At 35.5% G+C, this 22,613-nt stretch overlaps 1 protein-coding gene across 11 annotated transcripts in view; it reads right to left on the bottom strand.

The window, feature by feature from the left end:
* Nucleotides 1-8,280: 8,280 nt before the first annotated feature.
* The window catches only part of TBC1D15 (TBC1 domain family member 15), a 91,759-nt gene continuing 77,426 nt past the window's right edge, over nucleotides 8,281-22,613 (bottom strand). For 6 of the 11 annotated variants that reach the window (XM_064590878.1, XM_064590880.1, XM_064590875.1 and 3 more), the window contains 5 exons: nucleotides 19,989-20,088; nucleotides 19,280-19,377; nucleotides 16,374-16,490; nucleotides 15,773-15,859; nucleotides 13,172-14,512 (listed from right to left, as the gene is read on the bottom strand). In XM_064590878.1, coding sequence (XP_064446948.1) covers nucleotides 14,291-14,512; nucleotides 15,773-15,859; nucleotides 16,374-16,490; nucleotides 19,280-19,377; nucleotides 19,989-20,088 — 624 coding nt within the window. In that variant the 3' untranslated portion in view covers nucleotides 13,172-14,290. Of the gene's footprint in view, nucleotides 8,546-8,635; nucleotides 14,513-15,772; nucleotides 15,860-16,373; nucleotides 16,491-19,279; nucleotides 19,378-19,988; nucleotides 20,089-22,613 lie in introns of those variants that run through there. The other 5 variants (XM_064590872.1, XM_064590871.1, XM_064590874.1 and 2 more) reach the window with 5 other exon arrangements.

Genomic DNA, 22,613 nt, shown 5'->3' on the forward strand with positions numbered 1-22,613 from the left:
AAAAAAAAAAAGAATGTGGGTGCTGAAGTGCAGGCCACCGGTCTAGATCATCTATATAAGATACCAAAAGACTCTTCCTAAGGAAGAATGTAGATTTAACTACTTCTGCCCCTTCCAGAAATCCAACTGGAGCAATGGTATAAGATTTCCTTTCCTTTTTAAGGCACAAAAGAATAGCATAAAGTCAAGAAACAACAGCAACAGAAAATTCAAAGCTGAAAGGAGATGAAGAGTGATCAGACTTTGCAGACAGGAGAACACTAAACTTTAAGCTATCAAAGACTAAGAAACAACTCAGTTTACATTGTAGAATCCCCTAAAGGCTCAAACACCTCTAGAAGTGGGAGTAAATGGAGGAGACCAACAAAGAGTGATTGGAAGTCTGTTTATGAAGCAGTTAATTTCAAAACTTAACAAAGTTATAGTCATCAAATCGAAATGGTATAGGGAAAGCAAGAGGGACTTAAGTCCTGTAAAGCTACTGGTATGAGGCAAGAGTTAAAAGTTTCCATTCCCTTGGAGACAAATACCTCCTTCTGGGAAAGAGAACAAATGAGAGATAACAGCTGTTAGGGAGTAATGGTTGTCTGATCAAAATTAGAAGTAACAATTTAAAGCCTGCTTGCACAAGTATTTTTATTTTCCAGGAGCCCTAAAGAACATTGACCATGAAGAAAGGCATCTTGTGATTGTCTTCTGTCCACTAAAAAGTAACGACCACAAGATAATGACCGTGGGACTGAAGGACACTTCCCCACTCCCAGCCTCTCACCCGTTGGAAAACTGCCTTTATAAGCCTTGCACATTACCCCGTTGGGGAGCAGGATTCCTCTTCTTGTTGGCTCCCTTGTGTACAAGCTATCTCTAATAAACTCTGCCTGTTTTATTAGAGTGTTCATTTCTGTGACATTGAGACTCAAGAACCTGGTGCTGGGGATCTAGTAACAAAATCAGTGTGGTACTGCAAAAGGATAGACATATAGATAAATGAAATCAAATTTAGAGTCCGGAAATAAACCCTTACATTTATGGTCAATTGATTTTCAACCGAAGTGCCAAGACAGTTCAATAGGGGAAAGAAAAATCTTTTTAACAAATGTTTCTGCAAAAACTTTGGATATCCACATGAAAAACAGTAAGTTGGACTCCTACCTTACATCATACACAAAAATTAACTCAAAATGGATCATAGATCTAAATGTAAGAGCTAAAACTATAAAACTCTTAGAAGAAAATACTGGACTATAACTTTAAAACCTTGGATTAGGCAATTGTTTCCCAAATATGATACCAAAAGCATAAGCAACAAAAAGAAAAAATAGGTAAGATTTCATCAAAATGCAAGACTTTTTTTTAAAGATTTTATTTATGTATTTGTTTGTTTATTTATGAGAGAGAACGCATGCACAAGAGCAGGCAAGGAGCAGAGGGAAGGGAGAGGAAGGGGGAAAGAATCTCAAGCAGACTCCACACCCAGCACAGAGCCCAAAAAAGGGCTCAGTTTCACCACCCTGAGATCATGACCTTAGCAGAAACCAAGAGTAGGATGCTCAACCAACTGAGCCACCGAGGTGCCCCAAAATGAAAAACTTTTGCTCTTCAAAGAACACCATCAAGAAAATTAAAAGACACACACAAAAAATTAAAAGACAACCCACAGTTTGGGAGAAAATATTTGCAAATCAAGTCTCTCACAGGAGACAGTATCCCAAATATACAAGAAACTCTTACAAATCAAAAATGAGAAAACAAATAAACCAATTTTTAAATGGGCAAAGGATTTGAATAGACATTTCTCCAAAGAATATATGGCCAATATGTACATGAAAAAAATGTTCAGTATCATTAGTCATTACAGAAATGCAAATCAAAAAGCATAATGAGACACAATTTCATAAACCACTATGATGGCTAAAATACGCAAGTGTTAGAAATGGAAAAATTGGAGCCCTCATACATTGTTGGTGGGATTGAAAAATGGTACAGCCGTTTTGGAAAAGTTTGGTAGTTTCTCAAAATGTTAAACATAAAGTTACTGTATGACCCAGCAATTTTACTCCTAAGTATATGTACAACGGTGTAGTTGCTTTGGAAAAATGTTTGATAGCTCCTCCAAAAATTAAGCCTAAAGTTACCATACACCTAAGAAAAATGAAAATATATGTCCCCACAAAAACCTGTACACGATTATTCATAGCAACATTATCCATAATAGCCAAAAGTGGGAACTCAAATGTCAACTGAGAAAAAGACCAAACAAAACATGGTATATCCATAAATGGCAATATAAAGGAATGAAGTACTGATATGTCTTACAACATAAATAAACTTTGAAAACATAATGCTCAGTGAAGAAAAGCCAGTCACAAAAGACCACATATTTTATGATTCCATTTACATGCAATGTCTACAAGAGGCCAAAAGAGAGGGGAAAAAAGAGACAAAGAGACACACAGAAAGGAGATTAGTGGTTGCTAAGGGCTGGAAGGAGGTGGGGGGAAGGTAGAAAGGACTACTAAGGGGTACAGAGTTTCTTTCAGGGTAATGAAATATTCTAAAATTACATACTGGTGATAGTTGCACAACTTTGTGAATATACGAAAAAGCACTGGTGTGTATACTTTAAGAGGGTGAATTTTATAGCATATGAATTGTATTTCAGTAAAGCTTTTTCTTAAAGGCACTTAAACCCCCTTCTTTTCCTCCCCTATTCTACAGAACCAAGCCACTTCCCTTCCTGCCCCTAGTAGATGAATGGAGCTTATTCTCTGGAAAGGGTAAAATAGAGGCCTCTGGACTGATGGGCACCAGACCAAGTTGAGAATAGGGGTATCATCCTGAAAGGAGAGGGATTAAATGAACATATGCACTGGACACTGAGACTCACAAACCTCAGGAGGTTGACCGACAGGCATTTACCCTCCAGTCAGGCAAAGGGAAAAGCCTAGAGAATCTGAACAAAATGGAGCAATCAGATCACCCTACAGGGAAGCCCACAGTTGACAAACCCCAATTTAAATATTCAGTAGAAAGTGTGGGGTTGGATTAGTGACAATTATATATAAAATCAGCAAATGAAAAGCCTTGACAAGAATTAGCCCCCACCAGGGGCGCCTGGGTGGCTCAGTTGTTAAGCGTCTGCCTTCGGCTCAGGTCATGATCCCAGGGTCCTGGGATCCAGCCCCGCATCGAGCCCCGCATCGGGCTCCCTGCTCCGCGGGAAGCCTGCTTCTCTCTCTCCCACTCCCCCTGCTTGTGTTCCCTCTCTCGCTGTGTCTCTCTCTGTCAAATAAATAAATAAAATCTAAAAAAAAAAAAAAAAATTAGCCCCCCACTGTATGTTAACCATACTAGAATTAAGTTTTTGTGTTTTTGTTTTGTTTTGTTTTTGTTTTTTAAAGGAATTAGCTCCCAAGGGAAAATGAAAGTTGGGGCTAAATTGCCTCAGCTAATTGCTTTAACCTAATCAATATTATGCTATCAACTGTATCGGAAGGTGGAAAAATAAAGAAGTTTGCGTGTATACATTGGGTGCTGAGGGGAGGGGAAAGGGGGGATAAATTCACATCTTCCAAGATGGGGAGCCAGTGGATAATGCCTAAAACTGAGAATTAAAGTAGTAGCAACACAAGCATATTACAGCACATTACAAGAGATACAGAAGTGAATACAAAAGAATCAGCTGAAAGCTGAAAATCTTGCCACCGGGGAAGAGGAACTGGAGACTGGAGGAACAAGTTTCTCATAACAACCATCCTGTGAAAACCATGTGCATGTGTGACATTGGTTACAAAAATAAAAAATTTTAAGAATAAATTTTACTGGGCGCCTGGGTGGCTCAGTGGTTAAGCGTCTGCCTTCGGCTCAGGTCATGATCCCAGGGTCCTGGGATCGAGCCCCGCATCATCGGGCTCCCTTTCTGGCAGGAAGCCTCCTTCTCCCTCTCCCACTCCCCCTGCTTGTGTTCCTTCTCTCGCTGTGTCTCTCTCTGTGTCAAATAAATAAATAAAATCTTTAAAAAAAAAAAAGAATAAATTTTACTGCATCAAAAAATAAATTATATTGCATCAAAATAGGACATTGGTTTTGGATAAACTTGGGTTTAAATCTTAGTTTGGCCACTTACCTAGCCGTATTTGAGGACATGTTACCTCATGTTTCTCAGCCTCCATTTCTGTCATACAGGGTGATTGATATTTACATTTTACAGGGCTGTTATGTCAATTAAATTGGATGTGTTTACAGTGCTTATCACAATGTCTGACAGATATTAGATGCTCAAAGTATTAGTTATTTCTTCCCTGTCCCTCATTGATTCTGAAACCAGAGTGATATAACCTTGGGCACTGGTTTGGAATCTTTGGCAGAAATTAAAGAGATGTGGACACCTAGGTTTTCATGAGACAGCTGTCCTTATAGTCACAATAAGCAGGCAGCCAACAGTCATAAGATGAGCCAACAGAATTGGTTTGGACCAAGCAGTTAAAGAGCCCGCAAGTCAGAAAGTGGAAAATGAAGTGGGAATGTATAAAATGAGATACTGTCAGAGAAGACCTCCAAATACAAGACCTTACAAAAGTGAAGAGGGCCATGCAATCATGAATGGTCATGCAAGTAAAAAGTTGGGAGATGAGACAGGGTCTACAAAGTCAGTGAAGTTCTATGTTAAGGACATCAATGAGTCCTGAACATAGGTATTTGTCCTCATTGAGGACAGTTGTGAAAACAAGAGAAAAATAATATAAGCCATCCTTTAATCACCTGAAAATAGAAGTGGGTCCTGGGAGGCTTTTGACTCTCAGGACGAAGATATGGAAAAGGTGATATAGACTAAGGGAACCAAGGACTATATATGGTCCACAATTGGAAGACCAACCTTCCCACTCTATCAACTTCCCCACTACACATACACACATACTTCCATTTTGTAGGCAAAAGATGAGAGACAACCTGAGGACTTCCTCACCATTCACCCCCATCACTCTGGCCAAATAAAAAGCCAGCCAGGAATACAATGACATCAAGAGAAAGATAAGCTTTAGACAAAGAAGTATGTTTGGGGGAAATGATAAAAATAAAGTGAAAGTAAGAAAGAATTCTCCTGGCCACTCTCCAGGGTGAATAGAGAAAGCAGGTATGAAGTTATTAAATAACAGAAATGGAATGGGAGAGGGGCACCTGGGTGGCTTAGTCTGTTAAGCGTCTGCCTTCAGCTCAGGTCATGATCCCGGGGTCCTGGGATTGAGCCCCGCATCGGGCTCCCTGTTCAGTGGGGAATCTGCTTCTCCCTCTCTCTCTGCCCCTAGCCCCACTCGTGCTCTCTCTCTCAACTAAAATCTTAAAAAAAAAGAAAGGGAATGGGAGAGTATGGAGATAATTGAAAGAGAATTAGTGACTATTTCCAAATTGGGAATCAACAAAAGTCTGATCTCTTTCCCTTAAATAACTTGTTTGGGTTTTAAGCCATCATTCCAGCCTATCAAGTTTATGTCACAAGTTTATGTCGTATGATGTATGCCTTTTATGCTTAAATTCTTGTTGAATAAAGAAAAAGAAAAGGCTGAACTTTATCGTGCAAAACCAACCTCATAACCAGTTAGGTTGGATTTTGTTCCCACTGACTTTTGACTCTTAGAGCTTACAGGGCAAACTTTAGGCTCCATGGCAGGAATTATTCCCTGTCACTACTATGCCCTCCTAGTTCCTCCAACTGAACCGTATGAGTACCATGCCAACATAAATTTATACCATCTCTAAGGGAGTTCCTTTAGTAGTTTAGTAGTAATTTATCAATAAAAGGAAATGAAATGATAAGCTTGCCATGACTAAGTTTTAGGAAGCTCAACCAGGCCCCTACACAACACAATAAAAGTTTAGTTTAGTAGTAATTTATCAATAAAAGGAAATGAAATGATAAGCTTGCCATGACTAAGTTTTAGGAAGCTCAACCAGGCCCCTACACAACACAACAAAAGTTTACTTTAGTAGTAATTTATCAATAAAAGGAAATGAAATGATAAGCTTGTCATGACTAAGTTTTAGGAAGCTCAACCAGGCTCCTACACAACACCATTTTCTTTTCAAGGTATTCACAAACCAACATTATATACATAGCATGAAAGAGCCATCTATCTGGTACTTTAAATTTCTACAAAAGGATTAAAAAAAAAATAAGTCAGCAGTATGAAAAAAAAAAAGTCATAGGTTCAACTGAAACCTTACAAAACCCCACTCTAACTTTTGAGTCTTCATAAAATTGATATCATGATAGTCAACGTGAGTGATGCACTTGTGCTCACATGAAGAAAAATCCCAAACAATACCACACAAGTGGCCTCCACCACTTCAACTCATATTACAACAGATGAAGGTGTTCATAACACAATGCAAATGAATAAATACATTTTGGGTACCCCTAAATACATTTGGGTACCCCTAAATACCACAAAAACTATCATTTTAAGGGGAAAAAAGTATAAACAAAGATAAAGCTCTACTTAAACTTTTCTAGGAGGTTGTCTCAACCCACCAGGTATCTAAACAATATAATCTAAAATTAAATTACAAAGGACAGACAATTTGGTATCAGTCCAACTGAACGGACCTAATGCTGAAAAATAACCTAAAACAGCAGTCCACCACCTCAGGCATCAATTTGTTCCCTGATAAAATGTTCACTGTCAAATAGACACCATCATTTCCCATACTACTAAAAATGCGTAGTGCAGACAGGCCTTGTGATCGTTTTTCATTTTTATGATTACTGTATTTGCTATATTGACGGTTGGCTTGAGAATGATTAGACTTCATTAATAAGAAAAATATGAGAAATATGGTACACTGGTGTTCTCATTGTTTTTATAACAACTTTCATAAAGGGAGATTGATAAAAGACAAGCACATTTGAGCACAATTTGAACAAGAGGATAGAACTGAAGCACAAAGGGGACAGTGCTTTATTGTGGAGTCAGTGAGGCAGGGGCTCAGATGAAACTGAAATACATAGTTCAAGATTTAAACTCAACATGACCTCAGTCAGTGGGAAACAAACCATATGGTGCCCCAAGGCTATTCCTGTAGGAAGGTATGTTTTGGGGAAATAAACCACAGAGCTATAAGATTAAAAAAGACAGCCTGTGGCAATATCTATTTGGTTGCCATCAGAAAACAATGATAGCATTTATCAATGCTTAATCATGCCAGTCACCATATTAAACACTGTGTATGTCTTCCATTTACTCCTCACAACTGGGGTATTATCTTCACCTACAGATGAGAAACAGAGGGCTCGGAGAGAACAGTTATGATCGCAAAACTAGGAAGCATCTGAGCCAGGTCTCAAATCCATGACTACCTGACCCCAAAACCTGTGCTCTTACCCAGATAGTTTAACTTTTCTGTTTCATATTCCTAAGGACAGTGGACATTTTCTAGTATGAACAATTCAATCAGTTTGACTGAATTTTTTTCTGACATCTGACTCCCAGAGCTTATAGGATAAACCCTATGTCCGCATCATGAACCTTATAAAGCAGGAGGTGATGAAAGCATCCACATCCTACTCTAAGCCACCTTAAACTCGAAGAAACAAATGCCTCAAGCAAGCTGTACTATTTGTCCAGAAGTACCACCTATCAATTCATGCTTTGTCTTTACATAGGCATGTAACTCTAAATTACAACTAAGAAACTTTGAATAGGTGATAAATAACAAGAAAAATAAGGCATGCAAACTCCTAAGGTTTTTAAAAGCAAGTTTAACAAAGAACAGCATGTAATATATTTAAAATCCATGGTGATGCTCTCAGACAATGTGAGAGCCCTTAAGATAAACTTGGGAAACTTAGATAAGAGATTAAAATAAAAGGGACCCCGTAGATCAGGGCCAGGATTCTCATGGATTCACTCTACTGTGAAGCTACCACATGAAATACTCATCCACATGCAAAAGGACGAAACTGAACCACGATCTCACACAATAAACAAAAATCAACTCAAAATGATTTAAAGCCTTGAATGTTAAGAAATGCTCACAATTACTTGAGCTCTCACAGAATAAACTCCCACTCTTCTAAACTTTCCTTTTTATGTCTAATTCTGAAATAGAGTTGAAGAGGGATATGGAAATCTCAGCAACCCAGGCATGTGAAAAGCATTACAAAATCGAATTTAGAGAGTGACCAAAAGAAACAGGAATTTCTGTGGTAAAGAATCTCCTTTTCCCCCTATGATCCAGTAATAACACTACTGGGCATTTACCCAAAAAATACAAAAACACTAATTTAAAAGGATACATGCACCCCTACATTTATTGCAGCATTATTTACAATAGCCAAAATATGGAAGCAGCCCAAGTGTCCATCAACTGATGAATGAATAAGATGATATGGTATAGGGGCGCCTGGGTGGCTCAGTCAGTTAAGCACGTCCAACTCTTGATTTTGGCTCAGGTTATGATTTCATCATCCTGGGATCCTGCCCGGCATCCAGCTTCCCACTCTTCGGGGAGTCTGCTTTGCACTCGCTTGCTCTCTGTCTCTCTCTCTCTAAAATAAAGAAATAAATCTTTAAAAGAGAAGACATGGCATATATATTCAATAGAATATTACTCAGTCATAAAAAGAATGAAATCTTACCATTTGCAACAACATGGATGGAGCTAGAGTATAATGCTAAGCAAAGTAAGTCAGAGAAAGACAAATACCATATGATCTCACTCGTATGTGGAATTTAAGAAACAAAACAAAATGGAATACTAGTCAGCCATCAAAAAAATGAAATCTTGCCATTTGCAACAACGTGGATGGAACTAGAGGGTATTATGCTGAGTGAAATAAGTCAATCAGAGAAAGACAATTATCATATGATCTCACTCATATGCGGAATTTAAGAAACAAAACAGAGGATCATAGGGGAAGAGAGGAAAAAATAAAACAAGATGAAACCAGAGAGGGAGACAAACCATAAGAGACTCTTAATCTTAGGAAACAAACTGAGGGTTGCTGGAGGGGAGGGAGCTGGGGAGGATGGGGTCACTGGGTGATGGACATTAAGGAGGGCATGTGATGTAATGAGCACTGGGTTTTACAGAAGACAGATGAATCACTGACCTCTACCTCTGAAACCAATAATACATTATATGTTAATTGAATTTAAATTTTTTTAAATGAAAAAAAAAAAAAGGAGCAAAGGTTAAAAAAAAGAGAGGCAAACCAAGAAACAGACTCTTAACTACAGAGAACAAACTGATGGTTACCAGGAGGGAGGTGGAGGGGAGATGGGGGAAATAAGTGATGGGGATTAAAGAGTACACTCATCATGATGAAATAAAGTGATTTAAAAAGTAAATAAAATAAAATGAACTTAAAAAAACAACTCTCCTTTTCCACAAGTTCTTTAAAAAGAGAAGGGGACTAGGTTCTCATGTCTGGTATGAGTCCACTGTAGTCCTGTTAGGACCAAAGGATTAGGGAAAGGATCCTGCTGAGACTGTGATGGCCCCAAGATCCCATCACCTGCATTCAATCTGCTGGCCATCAGCTCAGGCATTATTTCTTAAGATGCGCCTATGCCAAGGCTAACCCACCCATTCTGTAAGTTGTAGTTTATGAAGCTAGGGTTTCTTTTGTCACCCTTCTTAGGTATGAAATGTCTAGGGAAAGGATTCTGTTCCCCTCTATCCTCACCCGTCAGTAAAACTTTGGCACGAGTCATACTAAACACAAAGTTTAAAGGCTAATTTGGAAAACCAGGTAACAGGACGTGAAGGAAGCTAGAGAAAACCATTAAGACTGGGTTTCCCCTCCTTTGGGAAGTCCATTAGCCTTTATATAGAATCCTTAAAAGCTCTGTAAACAAAAAGAGAATATGGATTTGTCCCAAAGTTATTCAGAAGTTGAATTTAAATTGAGCAATTTAACAAAATTCAGTTTTTAGACTTAACTTCTTTACACCCTGATAGGTGCAAAAGAATGTACCTCCAATTTTTTCCTTTTTTTGGGAAGGAGAGGGTATAGGAGCATCCATGTGTTTATAATAGCATGTCTTAATACTGAGAGTATAAAAAGTAAAAGTACTTAAACAATTTCACTCAGAAAACTTAACAATTTGGTCTTCACATTGTCTATTTGGGTTAGATGCTGTTAACTGCTAATGACTTCCTAGTCAGCAAATACTCCATTTGGCTCATTTAACACTTGACTCAGCTAACAAACAAAAAGCATGTGGCCCAAATTTCCTTTGGGTGCATCCTGCATAGTTGTGCCCAACAGTGACAGCAGCATGCAGTGTAATTGCTAAGCACCCAGAAGTACCTTGATGGCTTCTCCAGTGGAGAGCAATTTGCTTTACAAAGTGAGCCTGTGACACTCATGGAAGAGATTCTAGTCCCTTGTGCAATCAGGCCATACAACATCTAAAGCAATCTACAAACAGCCCTATTTGTGTTTTTAAAGCAGTCTACTAACCCATTGGGTCTTATACCCCCAATCAGGCTAGTGCGGTGTCTGTCACAGCAAAAGCCCATCTCTGAGGCTAGTAAGTCTTCTTAATTAAAAAAAGCTGAACCACAAATGGACTGCTCATTGATCACAGCTAAGCTTATTGGAATGTTCTTGTCATTCTGTCTTCTTTCGCACATAGATATATAAGAAGCAATATACCATACAGATATTTGAGAAGGAATAATAGCTGGCTCCCTATTATTCTAACATTCCAATTCTTAATTTAGGCAAATATGGTATCTCTGATTCTGGATAGTTGTTAGAAAAAGAGATTCTGATTATAATCAACTTTTCTTTACAGTGAATTTGTAAACAGTGTAATATTTTCCATGGGCTAAAAGTGTTTTGGATATCTAAAAAGAGTTATAGAAGTATGTCCAGTCTAATTGCCCTATCTCATCCACCTTTGCCTCTAAGAGCAACACAATGTTTTTCCCTATGGCAAGATGGATAACCTAAAAAACAGGGCTCTATTTACAAGACAGTGAGAAAAATATTTGTAATCAGAACAATACTCAAAAATCTACAAGTTAAAATCCCCATATTATAAGAACCCAAGAGGAGAAGAGGCCGCATACATTGTATTATTCAAATGGCAGTGTATTCACATTAAAAGTATAGATAAGTACACATGTTTGGTATCAGGTAATGACACTAGATTCTGATGGAAACCTTTCAGATTCATTTTAAATTTAATCCTGTTTCATGTTTAGAAATAAAGTAACACTGGAAGTTTATCTTCAAAATGTACAATGCAGAAGGAAGTCTACATAAAATAGGCCATGACAACTGTCAAGACTTTATACTAAAAATGGTGGCCCAAATAGGGTAAATCCACCTTAGAAAATCAAGAAACTACTTTTTTAAAACTCAGGGACTTGTCTACCTGACCATAAGTCAAAATGTTACCCTATGAAATACAATATATAACGGCAGTTCTCTAACTTCAGGGAGGCTCAGGAACCACCTGGATGCTTGGAGAAAATTAGAGAAACTATGTAACCTGTCCCCAGAAATACGTACACAAAACTTCAAATATAGTAAGAGGCTCATACATCTTCTGAAAGTAAAGAAATCCAAGCTAGATGGACGTTACCTGGTTACACAGTGACACACAAGTCAGGTGAAGTTCTAAGTTCTTCAATAAACATTTTGGGTTACTTTATACAAACTACCTTTAATGATGGACATAATTATATGAATTTCCCATAAGAATTAGTCGGCATCCATAAAAATCCTTGGAAATGTCAGGTTCAGCAAGAATAACTAAGTATCCCAAAATGCTCTTTTCCTAACTTAAAAAAGCTCTAGTCATCACCAAGACTAAAGTTCCTAACATACAAAGAGATGAAGAATCCTACGCATATGAGACATTCAAAATAGGGATGTTCTTAAATGCAAAAAGGCTTCCCAGACTCTCATATATGAAATGAAAATACTTTTTACAGTTAAATTAGGAATTTCTTAAATTTTAACATTAAATATCACATAATATAGCACATATTTTACATGTTATCAGGGTACAAACAACATCTTGTGAAAACTGAAATAAACAAATCTTTAAGTTAGACTAACCAATTTACCTGAACTATTTTAGCGATCTCAATAGCTCAAGTTTATATAGCATTTGCTAACTGGATCTTGTAGACTCTCGTTAGGACTTTATCTAGCACTATGCTGTAGTATTACTTCCCCATCAAAAATAAGCTAGATAGAAATTCAGGCTCTTCAGTATGTCTTAACAAGTAGTTTTATAATAAAACTTGACAAAAGTTCAAGTTACTAAATGTGTTAAGATTTTTTAAACTCTGAAGTAGATATGATATTACATAGTGGGGGGAAAAAAACTCCCCCAAAGCCCCTGTCCAGGAACAACAAGAAGGACATCAAGATGTTCTAAGCAATTTCCTGAACAGCAGGAAATGAAAGGCTGGAGATGCTGAGTGTCTGATCAGTTTACTTTTTTTGTCTAAATAGGCTTACTCATTATTAACTGATGAAAGATAACACACATGTGATATTAAAAACTAAAATGTAATGGTTCTACTGTCATGATTGTCAGTTAATACTCAAGTAGGAAAAAAGTTCATTTAGTTCCCTAGTTTTTTGAAGGGAAAAAAAATCTATCTCCTGGACCATTTCAGAACTGCATAGCTTTTATTTTACATTATTAACATCAATTGTAGAAGTTGCTTTCCCAAGTCAGACAATTATATCCTCCAAGACAACACTATGCCCAAGTCCGTGCTGATGAAAATTTGTTTTCGGTTATAAAAGGTCATGTTTCTTTCTCATGTCCATAACTCATTCCAGTGACTGGTTTTTTTTAAATTTTTTTATTGTTATGTTAATCCCCATACATTACATCATTAGTTTTAGATGTAGTGTTCCATGATTCATTGTTTGTGCATAACACCCAGTGCTCCATGCAGAACGTGCCCTCCTCAATACCCACACCAGGCTAACCCATCCTCCCACTCCCCTCCCCTCTAGAACCCTCAGTTTGTTTTTCAGAGTCCATAGTCTCTCATGGTTCGTCTACCCCTCCGATTCCAATGATTGTTTCAATCACATGAAAATAGAAAATGTGCTGGGGGCCATCTTGGATTTTTTTCTTCCAATGAAGAACTAGCAGACTATTTCTAAGTGTAATTTAACTGAAAGCACTACTTCAACTTCAAATTTATTTTAATGATATGTACAGGAGTTAACAAATTACAATTAAAACGGAATCAGTTAGGTTAATTCCACATAACTTAAAATCATGCAACACTGCATGGTAAAAACAGCTTCATTCATATACAAAAAAGTATTACTTTGAGACTCGTGATAGTATATTGAAATTTTTGACATAAGCTTTTTGCAAAGAGCATTTTATAAAAATTTAAAGACCTGATTAATCAGTTAATGCATTATTAGGAAAGATAATAAACACATTATTAGTAAAGTGAGATTACAAGCAATTAATTTTAAAATTACACCAGTTACAGGGTTGAATGTAGTCCCATGAAATAAATGTTTGGTTAAGAAAATAGTTTTGAAAAAGATCTCATATTGAAGCTATGTATTACTTTTGTCAAGTCAGGTTATATAAATCAATAGTCAAGTTTATTCAGTTAAAGAAAATATGCCTATCCTTTCTTATACTCATAAATAAGTACTTATATAGTTTTTATATACAAGTGAAGAAAACTTCAATGTAAAAAATATACTGCCAATCCACTTATTATGGTTGAAATAGCTCTTTTTATCTACACATTAAATTGCATTGATGAAATACCCAATTTAAATCACATTCAACCAGCATAAATATTTAAGCTGAGTATTGTTGTAAACAATAGAGAAAAACAAATTTTTTTATCTCATCACTTGGGTAACACAATCTACTTCTCAGCTTAGCATGCTATAGAAAGGCCCAACATTTAATTTAATCAAATCCAAAACCCACTAAACTTAGAGTAAACAAAGTGAATGTTTTTCAAAGTGCATAATTTCCAACTCTTCCACTTGTAATATTTATCCAATTCCAGTTCATCAGCAAGAAAATAAAATGTACTTGGCTATAAAAATACTAAGGAATGTTATTGAAAAGGAAAGGCTATTTGGTAGAAGTAACTACAAAAATAATTAGTTTAAATCTTTGTAAAGCTTTAATGCAAGAACATCAGTACACTTTCTTTCCATAAACCTTAAAGCATGATCAATACCAAGATTTTAAATTTCCACCTTTCAAGTACTTGAAAAAGGTTGCAACAAAGTGTCTCTTCAAAAATTAAGCAAGAAGAATGATCATGCAGGTGTTAATCTGCTAACATTTGGGGACACTGATATCTGTGTTGGGTCGTCATCTCTGGCTCCACTGGTAGCAAGTACAGGCAAGGAGTCACTCTGAAATGTAGATGTAGGACAACTAGTCATGCCAACATTTTCATCTTCACCCGTGTCTGAATCTGGTGTTGTAACTTCACTGTCCTGAAGTCCCAGGATCTCACAAACTGCTTGTGGCAATTCCTGAATATGCAAAATTAAACACAAAACCATCCTTCACTATACAGGAAAAGTAATCACAAAATAACACTTCTACTTAAGACTACATTGATTCCAGAATCTGAACATTTACTCTAACAGTGTGATTGTTATGTATATCTTCTCACACCTTCCTTCTCCACTCCAAATGAAATCCTAACCACTTTTTTCATAAGCAGTTCCATGATCTTCTATTCTAAATTAGTCATTCTCCACCCCACCCTACCACTCCCACAAATGTTAAGTTTTCTTTCTTTCCTTTCTCTCTTCTTTTTCTTTCCTTCCTTCCTTCCCCCCTCCCCTCCCTCCCTTTCTTCTTTCCTTCTTTTCTTTCTTTAAGATTTTATTTATTTATTTGACAGATAGACACAGTGAGAGAGGGAACACAAGCAGGGGGAGTGGGAGAGGGAGAAACAGGCTTCCCACTAAGCAGGGAGTCCGATGCAGGGTTCAATCCCAGGACCCTGGGATCATGACCTGAGCCGAAGGCAGACGCTTAACTGTCTGAGCCACCCAGGCACCCCAAACATACGTTTTCTAATATTTAGCGTTTATTTCATTCTACCTGTTATTATAGAATCTTAGGTATTAAATGAGATCTTATTTACAGCATCTTTCTCCCTTAATGCACAAGGTTCCTTTAAGAAAGAAGTGTCTGACATATTTTGAACAGAATAGCTATCAAATAAATGTTTGTAGAAGTGAACCAAAATAAGTTTTTGGAACCATGAACAAATGACACAAAGACCAAATAGGAACTCTCATAAAATACATCAGAAGAATGATTTGGTTTGAATTCAGATCATAATACATCAAATTTGCCTTGTTTTTAGAAAGAACTAAGAGCCTGACTGATTCAGTTGTAAAGACACAGACTAAATACTATTCATTTAATTATTTCTGATTAGCATCTGTATTTAACATAAGATCCTAGGCTCTATTCAGACTGGATAATACATCAATACTTAAATTCTACAGCCTTGTTAGTTGTTGCAGAGACGTTTTCATTATTTTTGCCATTTTGCTGTCCTACGTTTCTTATCTAGTGTAATTAATTGACTGTTTTCAATTAAGTGCTATAAGATCCATAATGGTAAACAAAATCCTAGCTAATGCTTGGTGCCTGCCTTCAACTTGCTAAAATTGCCATTTATCTTACTTCTACGAAGAAAAATTCTTTCTTGACCTCAACCCACCAAATGCATACAAATAAAAAATCTTACAATTATTTAAAACACTGTATACCTTGCATTTTACCATCTGTAGAGAAATTGCTTCTGCCTTGCATAGTACATCTTCCACATCAATTTTCATGGACAATTCATTGATATGCTAAAATGAATCCATAAAATAAAATGATAATTGAAACTAAAAGCACTATTATATTCTACTATATAAACAATTTATTACCAGTTATATTTCACTGCAGATAAAATCCTTAAAAGTATTCACATACTACAAATAAGCAGGAAATTCAATATATCTTTCAGTTTTAAAGTTAAAGAATAACTAATAAGCTTATGGAACATTAAATCCAGCATCTGTCCCAAGTCTACTATCTCAAAGTTATAAGCAAAAGGCAATTATTTTTTTTAGAAAACTAAACTACATAAAAGAGCATTTGCTGAATTTCCTTTTCTTCCTAATTAGCCAGGTAAAAATAACTGGCCAGTATGTAGTCATTGAACTGTCATTCTCAGAGTCAGTTTAGTATTAAGTGTTATTAATACAATTTAAGTTTTATTCAAGGGACTCAATAAAGCTCCAAGGAAATGTTTTGTGTATTGGTACCACCAAACGAAGGAAAGAGCCAAAATATTAAAATCTAAATTAAAGGAATAACTACCTTTAGTATTTCATTAAAGCCATAATGCTTTTCCATTATTTGCTGCTTTTCTGATTCCAGAATAGCACAACAGAGAAGAAGATGGAAATTTTTACATGGCAGTTCAGTCCACATTACCTATAAAAAATAGAACTATTTAGTAAACTATATCAATTCTAAAATATTTTCCTCACAGAAACAATGCTGAACTCTGAATGACTTCTATGCAAAGCAGAAGTTGTCTAGATGGGGTAGGGTAGACCACTGTTTTTCTAGTTAGGAAATGAGGAGTGGAGAAGTCTTACCTTTACCTACATAGTAACTAATATCTAGTTTAACATTATGTGAATATGATGAATTCCAAATGTGGCCCTTTAGGTAACTACAATGAGCAAATCACTGAGCCTAATTTATATGATAAATGATATTAATTAAGAAGCTTACAACCATGAGTTTAAGGTATAAGTTAGAGGCATTTTCAGTATTTTCCTGACCTTTCAGTTTCTCACTTTTAAATCACCTTCAATCTCTGGAGAAATTTAAAAAAAAAAGCTAAATCGTGGATATAAAAGAAAAAAAAAATTCAGTTAATAGTGCATGGGATCAAAACTACCCAGAGATAGCTCTACATTATATTACATAACACAGAGTACCCCTGATTGTGACAAAAACTGAATCAACTACCCAAAATTTATATCCAAATGTATAAAACATCTGATCAATAGCTGCACTTCTTAAATAAAGTTAATGACCTCAAATAATAATGTACATAACAATATCTTATCTGGAAAATCTTTAATAAAATCTTTAAAAATATATATATCTTATCTGGAAAGCGAAAAAGACCCACATAAACAATACTATTAAAGCACACCTGAAATGTTTTTACTTCTTTCATCAAGAGTAAATCAAATTGAATAATTTTCAGACTAAATCCAATTTTTAATTATAATGTAATTAAGCTCAAAATTTTCATTAGAAGTTCAATTTATTTGGTAAACAGATTGAGGATTATTCTAGCTATACAGTAATAATATTCTCAATTCATCCTTTAAAAAAGAAGTTGAGATACTTATTCAACCAAACTGATAAACTTTAAACTGTGATTCCATACAGAGAACAAAATGGTGGTTGTCAAAGGGAGATGGGAAGGTGGGCAAAACTGAAGGGGATTAAGAGGTACAAAATCCCAGTTATAAAATAAACAAGTCATGGGCATGTAAAATACAACACAGGGAATGTGGTAAATAGTATTGTCATAACTTTGTATGGTGATAGACGGTAACTACATGGAGAGCATTTCATGATGTATATAAATGCTGAAGCACTATGTTGTACATCAAACTAATAATACTATATGTCAACTATACTCCAATTTATAAATAAATAAATTCTTTTAAAAAAATACAATGTTGTCAGCAACATATTTAATGGAAAATCAGGATGTGATAATTATTGTGCTTTTTTGCTTAATTATTAAACCACTAAGATTAAATTTTATAATGACCCCCAAAAATAATCACATTAAATGAAATAGGATTCCAGCTCAAGAACATATGAGTTTTACTTCTAATTTCAAACAGAAGAAATCATCCCACAAAAAGCAATGATCCTTCAATTAGCACATCACCTTCCCTAATGGTAACATGGTCACCAGAAGTGTAGGAACCAATTTCCAGCTGTAAAAGCCTCAGAGGACACATGGGTTCCACTATATATGTCTATTTATTATCCAAATGGATTATTCCCCCCTTCCTTCCTTGGGAGAATTTCTGTAACCCCTTGCCTTTATAAAGATAAGGTAGCAATCAGCAATTACACCAACATTTTCTTTTAAAAGCATACTGATCTGTTAACTTAACAATTAACATATTTTAGAAGAAAACAGTAATTTTCTGCTTTAATCAAGTTACCCTGGGTCCAAAATGAATAAAAGGATATACATTCATGAATATCCTCTAGAGCTGGGGACAGGGAAATGGGACTTGGGGTGGAGATATATCTTTAATTCTTTTTCTTGGAAAAAAGAAAAACTAGAAGTAAATATGGCAAAATGTTTACATATGTTAAATATGGATGGTGGGATGTTTGTTTGTTTTTTAATCCACAATTATGTTCCATCTCCTCAACCCCAAGTAATTAGCTAAGGTAATCAGGTCAGAGTCCAAGCTGACTACAAGTGATTAAATGTGGCCTTTCCTATCTTTGGTGTGCCCATTCTGAAAAATAATCATCTCTCACCTCTTCTTGGGAGTAATTTGGCAAAATCTATCAACAGACTTAAAAACTGACTAGTCTTTGATTCAGAGGTATCTAGAAGTTTATTCTAAGGACATATTCAGAGGTATACATGAAAATTGGAATATTAAGATACTTGCCTTAGTGTTAAATATGATGTTCATTGCAACATTGTTGGTGCAAACAAGCAAAATATCAGAAACTAATTAAATGGTTATATATTCACAAGATGTTTGCTGTATTATTCTTAGTCTTTTTCTCTGCCTTAAAGGTCTTTAAAAAAGCAAAACACAAATCAGCTCCCTCCCAATACTTCAGACTACAAAGTGCCATCTCACCTGACTGTGTGTCAAAACTTCCTTGAACTCTATACAAATCTATACCAGAATGTGGAAGAGCCTCACATAAAGTCAAGCCTCCCAAGGAAAGAAAACAATTATGAATCATCTAGAAAAGTGGTTCTAGGAAACCCAGTGGCCCCAAATCACATGAGGATTGAGATTTATAAAAAATGCTCCAAAGACCAAATATTCAAGATCATTAAGTAAAGACCATAAAACCATCAGAATTTCATAACATACATGCTTTAGAAATTTCAGTTAGGCTATTATAATCCATTTATACTCTACAGAATAAAGTGTTTCTTTCCATAATAAATATTACATTTGTATAATAATTTAAGAACTTACCTCCCATAATCGAAGAATATCTAGAAAACTAAATTCCCTTTTAAATCTAATTAAAAGCCATCTGAAGCAAAAATAAAGGTATCCAGAGTCCTGAGATTCTATACAAAATGGAAAAAAAAAAAAAACATATATATGGCTTACTCTTATGCTAATTATCTCAGAATACAGTAACCTATTTCAAACTCAAATTTTTCCATGCAGCTTAAGCTACTAGAAGTCCTAGAAATTTAATTGCCTTCTACTAATTCAAGGAAACAATTCAAATTTGTTTAAAAGAAAACCATAAAAAAACAACAAATAATTCATTTTATGAATAAACTGTCTTAAGGCATTATACAAAGAAAGTTTCGTCCCACACTTTCATTCCTCAAAGGAACTCAGGCAATAGTGATAAGGGTATATGTATCTTTAAGACAGTTCTTTACATTTTTTCTCTCTGTATATATTACCCTACAATTTGTTGGGTATATAATTTTTTTTTTTAAAGATTTTATTTATTTATTTGAGAGAGAGAGAGAGACACAGCGAGAGAGGGAACACAAGCAGGGGGAGTGGGAGAGGGAGAAGCAGGCTTCCCGCTGAGCAGGGAGCCCGATGCGGGGCTCGATCCCAGGACCCTGGGATCATGACCTGAGCCGAAGGCAGACGCTCAACGACTGAGCCACCCAGGCACCTCTGTTGGGTATATAATTTGATTCACTAAACTTACCTAAGTAACTGCAAAATCCACTATCCAACAATCGAAGTAAGGTACTTAGTTGAATTAGCTGGGTCTTCATACCTTGCATTTGTTCTTCAAAATTTTGATGCTTTAAAGGGAAATAAATGTCACCACATAAATAATACTTAATAAATATTTTACATTACAAAATCACTGATAACCAAACCATGAGTTTAAGGACAAATGCTGGACTTATACCACACTGGTTATATTCTTAAAAATCACAACAAATTAAATTAAAAAGCTAAAGCAACATTAAAAAGGAGGGAAAGAGAATCCTTGGTCTCAAACTAAGGATTATTTTTTTCCTCTATTCATTTCACTTAAGAATGCAGAGCTATAGACTGATACACTGATTTCTTACATGAAATAAGGAAGTTGGTGAAAGAAACACACATCTGGGCAATAAACTTTTACTAAATCACTTCCATTGTTAAATATTTCTCCAAATTGTCATATAAAATAAATTTTAGCTGTAACATATATCTTATTTTGAAGAACTAATTTTAATTATTTCTTAAATTTGATGACATTAGGGAATCTATGAAGTCAAAACCATTTTCATGACAATTCTAAAATACTATATGCATTTTGCACTTTAAATTCTCCCACAATGGTGAAGGCTGTATGAGGAGTGCTATCGCAGCAGACTGAATACAGGGGCAGATATGAAAATCCAGCTGTCTTCCATTAAACTAGACATCAAAGAAAATGGAAAATGGAAAACAATCCCTCTTCTCAGTAAATTGTTTCTGTTTTGGAAAAGTTACTTTTCATTAAAAGATAGTATTATGTATATTAAAGTATAAAAGGTTTATTGTTATTTTTAAATAACTAATAAATGTTCATACACTTCTCAGTATTAATTTTTCATATAGATAAACATCAAAAGATATAACCTACATAAACAAATGTTCTCAGAGTCCTCAATATCTAAGAGTGTGAAGGGGTCCTGAGATCACAAAGTATGACAACTGCTATGGTTTATATAATTTTAAATACTCTGCAAAGTTGAGCAGACTCCCTACCAAAACTTTAGTCAAGGGTTGTGAGATGGGTGGGGAGACCAAAATAATGTAAAGTCTCCTTAGATCATTCCAATCCCTTTTATCCATGGGCCCCAACCCCTCTATGGTAACCTACTGTGCTAATGCTTATAAAAAGCCTAAAGACAACATCTCTTCCCTCAAACTTCTATTTAAGTTTTGGAGACAAAGCATCATTCTTGGTAAAAATAAAGTAAAATAACACTTTTAAAGCTACTGATTCTCAAATAACTGATTTCTTGGGGCGCCTGGGTGGCTTAGTCGATTAAGCATCTGACTCTTGATTTCGGCTCAGGTCATGGTCTCAGGGTCATGGGATCCAGCCCTGCACAGCAGGGCGTATGCTTGAGATTTGCTTTCCCTCTCCCTCTGCCCCTCCCCCTGCACACTCTCTCTCTAAAATAAATAAACAAATCTTTAAAAAAACCTGATTTCTCCTTTATGCCTTAAAGAACTAGTTTACTAGACTGACACAAGCCTTTGGGATATTGTTTCTTCACATTTACCACATAGACCTGTAAGGGAAAGACAGAATCAACTCTTTGATTAACACCATCATTTTTATTATGACAGCCAAAGGTTAGAGTTGGTTTGGGAGTACCAACATGGCACGATCTGCTATATAAAAAGAAGCAATCCCAAAATGACAGCTACTTTGGAAAAGTAGCTACTCTGGGAGAGGGGAAAATGAGATCAACAATGGATATACAAATGGCTTCAACTGTATTTGTAAAATAAATACATGTGTGCATACAAATACATACGTATGTGTGCATGTAACACATATATATGTATATATAGAGATATATACATATATGTATATATCTATCTTAATATCTGTGTATATATACACATGCATATATATGTATATACACACACACACATATATGGGGGAGGGAGGTGAGGAGAAGGAAGGGAAGAACTAAATTACATGGTGAAATGAATAGTGGGTATAAGAAAGTTCAGTAGATCATTTTGCTAATCGTTCCATAATATTTCTGTAATAGACACATAGCCTATGCCTACACCTACATTAGATATGAGTAAATATAAAAAAACTAAATCTATGGACATTAGATTCAGTCATCACAAAAGAAATAAAAACTTACATGAAATAAAGCTGTGAAACAAAAAGGAGTCAAATAGCAGTATAGATTAAAGGACACCAAGCCAATAGCAATGCAGTAAAAAATAATCATGCAGATTATTTTGATTGCAAAATATTGCCCTTTTATTCAAATCGAAAAAAAATGTGAGTAGACAATATATTGAGATTTTTTTAGAATAAAGACTAGAAAAATCCCCAGACTGTCCTCAATGGAAAAGGCAAACACAGAGAACATTTACGATGAAAAAGAAGAAAGAATTTGAACCTTCATACACAAAAATGACAAACAGACTGTAAAGTGTATATTACAAATGTTCAGAAAAGTCTTTACATATGAGACCTAAATACATGCACAAGTATGTATGTACATATGCATGTAGGTGTACGTACATGGCATCATAAGCCAATTTTTTGAACATGCCAATACTGGCTCAATTTTATGAAAGTTATTATTGTAAA

This window comes from Mirounga angustirostris, unplaced genomic scaffold, assembly GCF_029215605.1.
Source record: "Mirounga angustirostris isolate CCGP_5_RB_7025 unplaced genomic scaffold, mMirAng1.0.hap1 SCAF_5, whole genome shotgun sequence".
Lineage (NCBI taxonomy): Eukaryota > Metazoa > Chordata > Mammalia > Carnivora > Phocidae > Mirounga > Mirounga angustirostris.